We start from the raw sequence: 13,502 nt of genomic DNA, 5'->3' as shown, positions 1-13,502 counted from the left end.
TCTTACCTCGACAATTAACTGATCAAAAGAATTGAAAATGTTATCTTTTCATGGCTTCTTGAACTGGAGGTGGGGTGATAGTGAAAACAGCAACAGCATGGCTTTGTCGCTCAATATTTTCTGCCCATCCTGAATATATGTACATAAAACATTAGGATATAATGTTCGAAGTGGCGGAGTTAAAAATTCTAATTAAAACAATTCTCGCAATAGTAAAGTTGTTTCTAAGTGATTTACAGATCACGAGTTCGAGCTGTAAAAACAGTGACTAATGCTTGCATTAATATATACAGTCTAATTCACACCCCTTGGGGTGCAACCTTTTGCCAACAGTACTGCATGAATTCGGAATGCTTTGTGCACTAGACTATCCCTGTTATTCTATTGTAATAAATATTGCTAGGGGTATTTTGGGGATAAGAAGAAATTACCAAGTGCAGGGTCAAATCCTTGACGATGAAGCTCACGATATTCTTGACACAAGGCACAAGAACAACAAAATATATGAATAAGACAATCAAGACAATCATTCCCTTCCAACTTAAATTTTCTTCTCAATTTAACCCTGTTATTAAAAGTATAAAGTGGTGTACTACAACACAAGCAACCGAACAACAAGTTTATTATCACTCCTTCCATGCATGCTGTCCAAAATGCAATAAAAAAGAAAATTAATTAGACAATATTTAAACATAAATACATAAACGTGCCTTTTAACTTCGGTTCAGTTGACATTTGTGTCCTTCAACTTTGGATGTGCACAAGTAGACACTTAAAACTTGTATAAAGTTGAACAAACAGACACACATGTCCTACATGACATAAATACACATAGGACATGAAATTGCCATATAGGATGTCACGTAGGCTGAGTATGTCTACTTATTCAACTTTATACAAGTTTAAGTGTCTACTTTTAGATATCTAAAGTTAAGGAGTCTATATGTCAACTGAAACCAAGTGAAAGGGCACGTTTTATATATTACGCCAACTTATATCACATATATAACTATTTGTGGATCTTACACGTACGTCCTTCACTCACTATTTCTGCAATTTGCCCGGATGTTATGCATGGACAAACACATGTTGTAAAACCTATAAATATATGCATAAAATGAGATTATTAATTAACACATCCATTAAATTATAGGAAGTGATTTATACTGGACAACAACAATAATAACAATTACGTCTCAATTCATCAAAATAGAGAAAACTTTGCATGTGTAAGTTTGTTCATGTTCCCCATCTCAAAAACAATATATGAAATCACTAAAATTTCAACATATATTACATTATGAACCTTTCAAATTTAAAAATGTAATGGATTCACGAATAAGATCATATAAAATACTGAACCCATCAAAAGATGTTGGAATAACCTTTGCGATAGGTTGACAAGCAACATAAAACTATTCGAATAGAGAAAGAATAACATACAATTTTTGGGGTCTCTACCACATGCAAAAATGTTTGTTGACCATGTTGTCTCTTGCATAGGTTTGGTTATTCCAATAGGGGCTCTTTGAATATATACAGAAGACCCATCAGGAGATCCATATGGTGGAGGATGTTGTTGTTGTGGTGGTGGCGGCGGAGGCATACCATATCCATAAGGTAATAAATGAGGGTATGAATATGGTTGCGACGATGTCTTATCTAATGGTTTATTTGCAACGAATTGGTTATACCCATTCGAGTTCATGAGGGGATTCATCTTGTTTAGCAGAAAGAGATGATAGAGGACAAAGCAGACATGGAAGAGAGGGATTAAAGAAGAAAGAAGAAAAAGAGAGGAAAAAATAAGTAAAAGGGCTTTAGTTCTTGATGTACTTTTCCCAAGAATTTGTTTAATCAATTTTCTTGGTTAGGCAGGGCCATATTGGCTCCAAGTTTTTTTTTCTAAAAAGAAAAATGGATATATTGACTCCACTTTTAGGAAAGGAAGACTAATGGATGGTTATTAAGTAAGCAAAATTTAAAATTTTTGTAACCCCACACTTGTTATTTGCCTATTTTATTACTTTAATATTTTTTTACTCAAAGCGTGTACAAATCTAATCCAATAAATATTACTCTAAAAACCAATTAAAAGAAAAAAAAATGCTCACTACTACTACAATATCTTAACCTAATTCTTCCTACCGCCGCCATCAGCAACCATGGCCCCATCGGCCATTGGCCAGCCTCCTCCTTTAGGGACTGGGCCAACGAGTAACATCTAAGCACCACTAGTTAACCTCCCAACATATTACAAACCTATTTCTTTAAAACAAATAGCTTATTTATATGGAGAACCAAGAATAATATGGGAATAAAAGGAAGTATAACAAATGATTATCGATGAGAACCTATATTGTGCAGTGATAAAAAAGTTATTCTATGGATGGCTGGATATTCAAGATTTGAGGAGAATTATTCCAAAATAGTGTGATTTGTGTTGGAGAAGAATGCTGCACCAGAGAAGAAGAAGAAAAGAAGAAAATGAAGAAAGAAGAAGACAGTGCAAAACAAATAAGGAAAGAAGCAGCTTATCACTTTTGTGATGCACACATGGAAGTCTCTCCTCCACATAAATACATATTATTCTCCCACAATTAGGATTCAAATTTGTACATTTAAATATAGCTATGCCCATATAATTATGGGCAAGTAGAATAAAACTTTGTACAAATTTAAATAGGACAAATGTAACCCATGTCCTCTTGTCTCTATTACAGCTATTGTATATTTCTATATAAGCAAATGTACATACTATGAAATAGACACATAGAAATTTCTTCTTTCAACTTCTTTCTTTCTTTAAACCTTAACATGGTATCAAAGAACTTGTAAGCTCGATCCAGATCTATGTAAGATACATCAATATCATCTTCAAACTCCCTAGTAAAACAGAATGCCTGAAACAACTCAAATCAAGTCAGGAAGTGGTGAGAAAGGAACCACATATGAGAGCAGCCATCCTTATTACTTAAACAATTTAGATTCACCTAGTATGACTCTGGTCAACAATGTTTTTGATGGAAGAGGATATCCAGGTTGGAGGAGATCCATCATGTTATCTCTATCAGCCAAGAGGAAACTTGGCTATATCAATGGAGCCTGCAAGGCTCCAGAATAAGAATCTGCAGATTTTGAGCAATGGAGTTGTGTCAATGATATGATCATATGTTGGATATCAAATGCACTATCTAAGGATATTGCAGATAGTGTGATGAGTTCTAAAACTGTAAAAGAACTTTGGGATAGTCTAGAACAGAGATTTGGCAAATCAAATGGTGCCAAACTCTACCACCTACAAAAGGAATTAACAGGTCTAATACAAGGAAATAGTGACATTGCAGGTTACTTCACCAAACTTAAGAGATTATGGGATGAATTAGATAGGATAAATGTGATTGTCTGTTGCTCATGTGAATGCACCTGTGATGGAAAAGCAAAATTAACAAAATCTCTGGAAGATCAAAGGTTGATTCAATTCCTAATGAGACTAAATGATGTATATGCTCAGGCAAGGGGAAATATACTTATGATGAATCCCTTACTTGGAATAGATATTACATATTCCTTACTTTTGCAGGATGAGAACCAAAGGGAAGTGTATGCGAACACAAATTACATCTTTGATTCTGGATTATTTATGGCAGTAGGTCAAGCAAAATAGCAAAACAACAAACTAATTGCTGAGTTTGCAGCATTCATGGCTAATGGACAGGGAAGAAATGTACAAAAATTTAAACACCAAGCAATAAGAGGAACAAACACATATCAGAAGTATGCTAATCCAAACCAGAACTAGAGAAATGACAAGCCACTGAACAGATTTAAGGGTAAGAAAAAGTATGATCCAAATCTATCATGCACTTATTGTGGGAAAATAGGGCATGTTCATGATGATTGCTACAGACTCCATGGATTCCCTGCAGATTTTGAGTTCACTAACTCTAGGAACTATCAGCCTCAGATTAAGGCAAATACAAGTTTGACTCAGCAAGCAGATGAAGACATTGGGAAGACAGATTTTACAATCAATGATGGAAGCTTTGAGGAACAGTTTAGCAAGTAACAGATTGTAGAAATGATGCAAATGTACAAGCAAAGCAAATTGACACAAACAGGAAAGGAAGGAATCAATGCAAATGCAGTGGCTGGTACTATTCTTAAATACTCAAATTCTGTACCCACTAATCTTAAATAAAATACTTGGATAATTGATTCAGCAGCCTCAGAACACATGTGTTTTGATCCCAATTCCTTCTTATTTCTAAATCCTCTCCCTATGCCTTTGAACATTAATTTACCTAACTCTTTCAAGGTAAGTGTGACCCATATAGGCAGCATCTCTATTTTGCCAGGACAGATCATAACTGATGTATTACTTGTGCCAAATTTTAAGTATAATTTACTTTCAATTCACAAGTTTTGTGTCCAGTTCAGTATGATGTACTATTCACTACTACTAGATATTTCTTGCAGGACCTTTCAATGAAGAGTCCTTAAGTTTTTAGTGAAGTTAGAGAGGGACTCTATTTATTAGATTCCAATAGTGACAAGTCTAGAAATGTTTTCAATTCAAATGATGTATCTTTAGATCCCATCTCACAATCATTTTCAATTTTTAATTTAGTACATGTCAATGCTGCTCCTAATGTAAAACTTTGGCATGTGAGGTTGGGACACCTTCCATTTTCAGCAATGAAACATTTAAGCTTTCTTTCATATGAATCCAACTCTGATTTTGTTTGTGACATCTGTCCTAGAGCTAGACAAACTAGACAACCTTTTCCTACTAGCAACATAAAATCTATACACAATTTTGATCTCATTCATATAGACAATTGGGTCCCTACAAGTGTAGTACTTACAATGGTTTCAGGTTCTTTCTCACCATAGTAGATGATTACAGTAGAGGGACATGGACATTCTTACTAAGTACTAAAAGTAATGTTTTTCCTGTACTAAAGAGTTTTCTATCTATGGTAGAAAGACAATTCAATGTAAGGGTTAAAATGATCAGGTCAGACAATACATTAGAATTGGGGAAAGGGACACAAGAATCAACATTTCTTGCTTCTCAAGGGATTTTACATCAATTGTCTTCTGTTGCTACACCTCAACAAAATGGAACTGTTGAGAAAAAATATAGACACCTCTTAGAAATTGCCAGAGGGTTGATGTTTCAATCCAAATTGCATATGTCCTACTGGGGAGAATTTGTTTTAACTGCTACTCATATCATTAATAGACTGCCATCTATTGTTTTAAAGGGACAAACACCTTATGAAGTACTGCTTAGACAAAAACCTACCTATGATTATTTGAGGAATTTTAGGTGTTTGTGTTATGCTTCTACCCTAGGATAAGAAAGAAACAAATTTGATGAAAAGGCTACTGCTTGTGTTTTACTAGGATATCCTTTACAACAAAAAAAGTATAAACTGTTGTCTCTTGATACAAAGAAAGTGTTTGTATCCAGGGATGTCAGATTTCATGAATCACATTTTCCTTTCAACTCTTCTAATACCTCACACACACCTATCTTTTTGAACTTCCCTTCTTCCTCAGATCATCATACTGATTTCTCCCTCTACATTCACTCAGGCCCACCTATTAATGATTATTTTTACCCAGCTACACCCTTAGTACCTCCACCTAATACCTCTGATTACAGTCTATAATCTGAATCTACACTTCCTCAACAAACAACCCCTACAGCTCAACCTATATCACCATACCTTGACCCTACTACACTAGATGCTTCTACCCATGTCCCTATAACAGATCTACCAAGAAGGTCTACCAGGATATCTCATGAACCAGGATATCTAAAAGATTATATTTGTAATAATGTGATATTCACTGACCTGTGGAAAACTTGTTTTGGTCACTCTCATAAGACTAAAAGATATGCTTTCTCCTCCTTATCCCTCTACAATTAGAAACTACTTCATTCCCTTTCTAATATTATTGAGCCTAGCTGCTATAGCCAGGCTTCTCAATATCCAGCATGGAGAGAGGCCATGAACTCAGAAATTTAGGCCTTGGAAACCAATCAAACCTGGGATGTTGTATTGTTGCCTAAAGGGAAAAGAGTCTTACTTTGCAAATGGGTATACAAAATAAAGCATCTCTCCAATGGTAGCATTGAAAGACTAAAGGCCAGACTAGTCGTGAGGGGGGAAATACAAAGAGAAGGTATAGATTATGAAGAGACCTTTTCTCCTATTGTGAAAATAACCACTATCCGGTGCCTACTTACCATTGCAGCTAAGAAGAAATGGTCTGTTTCACAATTGGATGTCAATAATACATTCTTGCATGGTGACCTCCAAGAAGAGTTTTTTATGAAATTTCCCGCAGGACTGACACCTCCTAGCCCTAATCATGTTTGTCTCCTAAAGAAGTCCTTATATGGTTTAAAGCAAGCTTCTCGACAGTGGTATGCTCGGCTTGCAGGAGCCTTAGCTTTCAAAGGCTATTCTTCTTTTTTAAACGATTATGTAACACCCCCCCCCCCCCCCAAAAAAAAAATTCCTAAGATTCAGACCTTTCTTATATTCGTGTAGGGTCAAACTCTATTATTGTGAAGTATATACATGAGTTAAGATAAGTCTTTGAGAAATTGAAAAGTGTTAGAGGTAATGTGGGGTCACAAAGGACCCCTAGAACCAAGCTAAGTCCAAAAGATTCATCGTGGCTAAGTTTTAGGATGAGTTCGTATAAGGGGTCGACTTCTAATGACCCTATCTTTTGAAAGACGACAATATGGGTGGCCCACGACCTATTAAATTAAAGGTCATTGTGTTTTCTTTCTGACGCCACCAATAATGTAATTTTTGGAGTTTGGAGTCAAAAGATATGACGATCCTAAGACGAACTAGCACGTCATGAATTTCAGGCCTAGGTTGCAACTGCTGGAAATTTGAGTTTGGCGCCGCAGTGGCGCGATGCACCACTATCGCGCCAGGAACAAGCCTCAGTATTTTGGTCCCTGGCGCGGTGCGCCACTACGAGATGTACAGGGTTATCAAGCTTATTTTCCAAAACTCAGAAAACTTGGGTTTGGCGCTGTAAGGGCGCGACGCGCCACTATCGCGCGACAAAATAGCCTCAGTAGTTTGGTCCCAGGCGCGATGCGCCACTATTGGTTTGCAGGGTTTTTAAGCCTATTCGACTTGGCGCTACAGTGGCGCGACGCGCCACTTTGCGCCAAGAGTGTTTTTGGCCTATTTTCTAGATTTTGGAAAAAGGGCAATTTGGGTATTTCCCCAAATTATATATACACAGCCTTGGGACATTTTTGGGACTATTTTCAGCCCCTCTCTCTCTCCCTAAAAGCCCTAGAAAATTTCCCTATCCTCTTCTTCTTCTCTAAATTCTTCTCCAACAAAAAATGCCTCCAAGAGCTTCAAGATTCAAGCTTTCCATTGAAGACCCAATAAATGACGGCTTTCTTCAAGTCTTCACTAAGGTATGTAAGTCTACTCAAAACATGGGTTGAGTCCACCCATGTTCCCTACACTTTCTTTGATGTTAAATGTTTATAAAAATGGAGTTTCTTGATAGGCCTATGTCTAAATGAGTCTTGTCATCCATTAATGTGATGCTTGTTATGTTGATGTTGTTGAGATAAGAAATTTCTAGAAAGAACCTTTATGTGAGTATGAGTTGATGAAGATGAGTTGTTAAACATGCTTTATTGATTTTCTTAACTATGTGGATTATGACAAAGATGCTAATTCTCTTAAATATGTTGTTCCTTTTAAATTGTTGGTCTAAAACCTTGAAGTTGTGATGAGTTCCAAAGATGTGTTAAATGAATAGAGAAATGGTTGGATATGTTTGTATGATGCTATAAATGTACATTTAAATTTACTCTTGAAAGATATGATTGGAATAGATCGGATAGTATGATTGCGAGATGTTTGATGGTGATAGAGTTGATGAGTTGACAAGGTTCTAAATGAGACTTGTCGATATGATTTGATTGAGTTTATTGGATGGAGTTTTATGAGTATTGAGTCTTGGGAGGAGTATCGAGCACCGAATTGGGTAAAAGTATAATCCATACTCGAACCCAATAACTACGTCGCCAAACGTAGGAGGGGATTAAACCATTAAAGTCGGATGCTTCCTCAAAATTATTGTCCTGACATTATAGGACTTGGTTGGATTAGATCCATGATTGGTTGATTCGTTCATACCCTAACAAAGTATGAACGGACGCGACAATAACGTCGGTTTGTTGTACTGTCACTAGCTCATAAGTGATGGTTGTCGGATAAGAGAAACTCCTACATAGGTCTTGATAGTACTCTGAGTCGGATTGAGTTCAATTATATGTGATTTGGTCTCGCCTAAACTATATTCTTGCTTAGACTTAGGACACTTATTGAGTTGTACTTTTTTCTGAGCTGAGATTCCCGAGTATATTTGGTCCTTTCTGATATTGTTTTATTCGGCCATTTTACATACTCGTACATTCTATGTATTGACACTATTTGGCCTGCATCGTTTTATGATGCAGATACAGGTACTAGAGATCATCAACTGGCGCACCGTTGAAGATCCACACACTTCCAGCTAGTTGGTGAGTCCTCCTAGTTTTCAGAAAACGTTGAGTTTCCTGTATAGTTTTGTGATGTTTCCCTTATTTTGAATATTGGTAGTCATGGGCTTGTCATTGGCACCTCCTAGATTGTTGATAGAGGCTTCATAGACTGGAGCGTAGAAATATTGGATTGTTCTTTTGAGTAGTTCTTCTATAACTGTTGGTTGATTTGATAGTTATTTGGCCTTTGGCCCTCAATTAGGAATAGTACTTCATTGACTGAGTCTTCCGCTGAGAGAATATAATTGAATGAATATGTGACTGGACCAGGTGGTTTGCTTGGAGGCCAGAAATGGCTTTCGAGTGCCGGCCATGCCTAGGGTACCCTCCCAGGGCGTGACAAACATGGTATTAGAGCCCAGAGTTCAAGAGTCCTAGGGAGTCTATGAAGCTGTGTCTAGTAGAGTCTTGCTTATGGGTTTGTTTTGTACCACACTTATAATCAAGAGGCTATAAGACATTAAGAATTGTTTCACTTCTTTCATACTCTGAATTCGTGCGAGAGAGTTAAACTCTATAAAACCTCTTTTCTAATTCGTGCGTTTATACGTTACAAATAATGCATTTTAAACATACTGCTAGCCAGAGGAATACTGATAACGCAGAGATGCCACAGTCAGAGGTACGCCCATTGAGGGCTAAAGGCCGACCGACGAGGTATGCAGAGACACCTCAAATGCCTACTACTCTACCTATACCAACTTCGGAGGTAGATTTTCGAGGGGCGATTGCTATGCTCACTCAATTAGTGGCTGCCCAAAATGGTAACTAGAGTTCGCCAACTCTTAGCTCTAGTTCCCAAGAGCCGTCTGCTGCCGCCAGAATTAGAGACTTTCTAAGAATCCGCCGGTATTTACGGGGTCTAAGGTTGATGAAGATCCCTAAAATTTTATTGATGAGATGTGGAAAATCCTAAAAGCTATGCATGCTACGGAGATTGAGGGAGTTGAGTTGGTATCTTACCAGCTCAAGGATGTGTCAAACATCTGGTATAACCAATAGGAATAAGGTAGAGGTGAGGATGCTGAACCTGCTATGTGGGATGAATTTTAGGGAGCCTTTCTGGACCACTTCTTTCCTCGAGAATTGAGGGAAGCGAAAGTGGAGGAGTTTGTGAATCTGAAACAAGAAGGTATGACTGTTAAGGAGTACAGCCTGAAGTTCATCCAGAGTTCTCAATCCCAGGCTAGCATGGGTCAAGGTTCAAAGGAAAAACTGCCATGCAGCAAGTGCGGTAAGCTCCACTTGAGAGAGAGAAGAGCGGGGAAGGCTGGTTGTTATAAGTGTGGCCAAATGGACTATTTTCAGAAGGAGTGTCCAACTTGGGGAGACAGAGCCCAGTTTTCTACTACCGTACTGCCAGCTAGAGGTAATCAGAGGGGCACTACTTCAGGTATGAGTGGGGGCACAAACCGCCTATATGCCATGAGTAGTTGCCAAGATCAGGAGAACTCTCCAAATGTCGTGATAGGTATGATTTGAGTCTCTTCTCTTGACTGTTATGTTTTGATGGATCCGGGTGCCGCCCTATCTTTTGTGACTCCTTACGTGGCTAGTAAATTCAATAAAATCCCTGAGTGTCTCCTTGAGCCTTTCAGTGTAGCTACTCCTATCGGTGATTCTGTCTTAGCTAAGAGAGTCTATAGAGATTGCACTGTGTCAATTCATCACAGAGATACCTTGACTGACTTAGTTGAGTTAGACATGGTTGATTTTGATGTGATCCTTGGCATGGACTGGCTTTATATCTGTTATGCCTCTATTGATTATAGAACTCAGATTGTCAAGTTTAAATTCCCGAATGAGGCTGTCATAGAGTGGAAGGGTAGTCTTATCGTGCCTAAGGGTAAGTTTATTTCCTACCTTAGGGCCAGGAATCTAATCTCAAAAGGATATATTTATCACCTTGTCCGAGTAAAAGATGACAGTATTGAGTCTTCATCCCTTGAGTCGATTCCGATTGTCAACGAGTTTCCTAACGTCTTTCCTAAAAATTTACTTAGAGTCCCTTCTGATAGGGAGATCGACTTTGAGATTGATGTTCTTCCTGATACCCAACCTATCTCAATCCCTCCATATAGAATGGGTCCGGCTGAGTTGAAAGAGTTGAAAGAACAGTTGAAGGACTTGTTAGATAAGGGATTTATTAGGCTGAGTGTCGCACCATGGGGTTCTCCAGTCCTATTCGTGTGAAAGAAAGATGGGTCCCTTAGAATGTTTATTGACTACAGACAGCTGAACAAGGTCACCATAAAGAACAAATACCCTCTCCCTAGAATAGATTATTTATTTGACCAGCTTCAGGGTGCCACCTGTTTCTCAAAGATAGACCTAAGATCGGGCTACCATCAGTTGAAGGTGAGGGAGTGTGATATCCTAAAAACAACTTTTTGGACCCGCTATGGCCACTTTGAGTTCTTGGTGATGTTCTTCGGGTTGACTAATGCCCTCGCAGCTTTTATGGATCTCATGAACCGAGTATTTAAACCATATCTTGATACATTTGTAATTATATTCATAGATGATATTTTGGTTTACTCCAAGAATAAGGAGGAGCACGCTCATCATCTTAGAGTCATCTTACAAACTTTGAAAGACCAGGTATTATATGCGAAGTTCTCCAAATGTGAATTTTGGCTTACGTCGATGGCCTTTCTAGGCCATATTGTATCTAGAAATAGTATTTGGGTTGATGCTCAGAAGATTGAGGCAGTGAAAAATTGGCCCAGACCTACGTCCCCGACAGAGATAAAAAGCTTCTTGGGTTTGGCCGGCTATTATCGAAGGTTCGTGGAGGGATTCTCATCCATATCATCACCATTGACCAAGCTGACCCAAAAGAAGACTAAGTTCCAATGGTCCGATGCTTGTGAGGAGAGTTTCCAGAAATTGAAAACCAAGCTAACCACTACTCTTGTTCTAACTTTGCCCGATGGAACAGAGGGTTTTGTGATCTATTATAATGCATCTAGAATTGGTTTGGGCTGTGTGCTAATGCAGAAGGAGAAGGTAATAGCCTATGCTTCAAGACAGCTTAAGGTTCATGAGAGAAATTACCCAACTCATGACCTTGAGCTGGCCGCTATAGTATTTGCTCTAAAAATTTGGCGCCACTACTTATATGGAGTGCACGTTGATGTATTTACCGATCATAAGAGTTTACAATATGTCTTCAGTCAGAAGGAACTCATTCTAAGGCAGAGGATATGGCTCAAGCTACTCAAAGACTATGACATGAGCATCCTCTACCATCCAAGTAAAGCTAATGTTGTTGCTGATGCTCTTAGCAGGTTGTATATGGGTAGCACTTCCTATATGGAGGAAGAAAGGAAAGAATTTGCTAGAGAGGTGCACAGATTAGCCCGGTTGGGAGTTCATCTTGAAGAGAACAATGAAGGTGGAGTTAATGTTCAGGATGGGGTTGCATCCTCACTCGTGGCAGAGGTAAAAAAAAAGCAAGACCAAGATCCCGTCCTTCTCCAGTTGAAGGAAGTTGTTCACAAACAGGAGGTGATGGTTTTTACCAAAGGGGGAGATGGTGTGTTGAGGTACCAAAACAGATTGTGCGTACCAGATATTGATGATGTTTGAGGAAGGATTATGGCCGAAGCACATAGTTCCAGATACTCTATTCATCCTGGCTCTACAAAGATGTATCATGACTTGAGGGAAATTTACTGGTGGAGTGGGATGAAGAGAGATATTGCGGAGTTTGTTTCCAAGTGCCCGAATTGTCAACACATTAAAGTTGAGCATCAAAGGCCATATGGGTTAGCTCAAAATATAGAAATCCCGGAATGGAAGTGGGAGATGATTAATATGGACTTTATCACAAGTCTACCGAAGACCCAGAAATAACATAATTCGATTTGGGTGATTGTGGATAGAATGACAAAATCAGCTCACTTCTTGGCAGTTAAGACTACTGATACCGTAGAAGATTATGCAAAGTTATACATTCAGGAGATTATCAGGTTTCATGGGGTTCCCTTGTCTATCATTTCAGATAGAGGATCTCAATTCACCTCCCAATTCTGAAGATCCTTTTAGAAGGGAATAGGTTCAAAGGTGAACCTTAGTACGACCTTTCATCCCCAGAAGAATGGCCAAGCGGAGCGCACCATTCAGACGTTGGAGGATATGTTGAGTGCTTATGTGCTTGACTTCAAAGGAAATTGGGATAATCACTTACCTCTCATAGAGTTTGCCTATAATAACAGCTATCATGCAAGCATTCAAATAGATCCTTATGAAGCTTTGTATGGGAGGAGGTGTAGATCACCCATTGGGTGGTTTGAGGTGGGTGAAGTTGAGTTGATTGGGCCTGATTTTGTTTACCAAGCCATGGAGAAGGTGAGAGTCATTCAAGATAGGCTAAAGACAGCCCAAAGCCGCCAAAAGTCTTACACCGATGTGAAGAGGAGAGACTTAGAGTTTGAGGTGGATGATTGGGTGTATTTGAAAGTGTCACCCATAAAGGGTGTCATGAGGTTTGGAAGGAAGAGAAAGCTTAGTCCTAGATACATTAGTCCTTACCAGATTATGAGGCGGATTAGGAGTGTTGCCTATGAGTTGGAGTTACCCCAGAGCTCACCTTTATTCATTCGGTATTTCACATTTCGATGTTGAAGAAGTGCTTAGGCGATCCCTCATTGGTAGTCCCCATTGATAGTATTGGAGTTAAGGATAGCTTATCCTATGAAGAGGTTCCAGTCTAAATTCTTGATCGCCAAATTCGCAAATTGAGGAACAAAGAGATCGCCTCAGTTAAAGTCCTGTGGAGAAATCAGTTTGTTGAGGAAGCCACGTGGGAAGCGGAGGAAGATATGAAATCTAAATATCCCCATCTATTCGTACCTACCAATGAGATTGTTGAAGGTAATGCTCA

General features: G+C 38.6%; 1 protein-coding gene across 1 annotated transcript; it reads right to left on the bottom strand.

Annotated features, from left to right (window-relative positions):
* Positions 1-40: 40 nt before the first annotated feature.
* LOC129890391 (protein PLANT CADMIUM RESISTANCE 7-like) lies at positions 41-1,773 on the bottom strand. The gene is made up of 4 exons (XM_055965947.1): positions 1,444-1,773; positions 1,027-1,098; positions 432-644; positions 41-129 (listed from the first exon to the last, which is right to left on the bottom strand). The coding sequence occupies exons 1-4, from the start codon at positions 1,718-1,720 to the stop codon at positions 41-43; spliced, it is 651 nt and encodes a 216-aa protein (XP_055821922.1). The 5' UTR covers positions 1,721-1,773.
* Between the last annotated feature and the right edge of the window lie 11,729 nt (positions 1,774-13,502).

Source organism: Solanum dulcamara, chromosome 5, assembly GCF_947179165.1.
Source record: "Solanum dulcamara chromosome 5, daSolDulc1.2, whole genome shotgun sequence".
Classification (NCBI taxonomy): Eukaryota; Viridiplantae; Streptophyta; class Magnoliopsida; order Solanales; family Solanaceae; genus Solanum; species Solanum dulcamara.
This window is presented reverse-complemented; position numbering and strand designations above follow the sequence as displayed.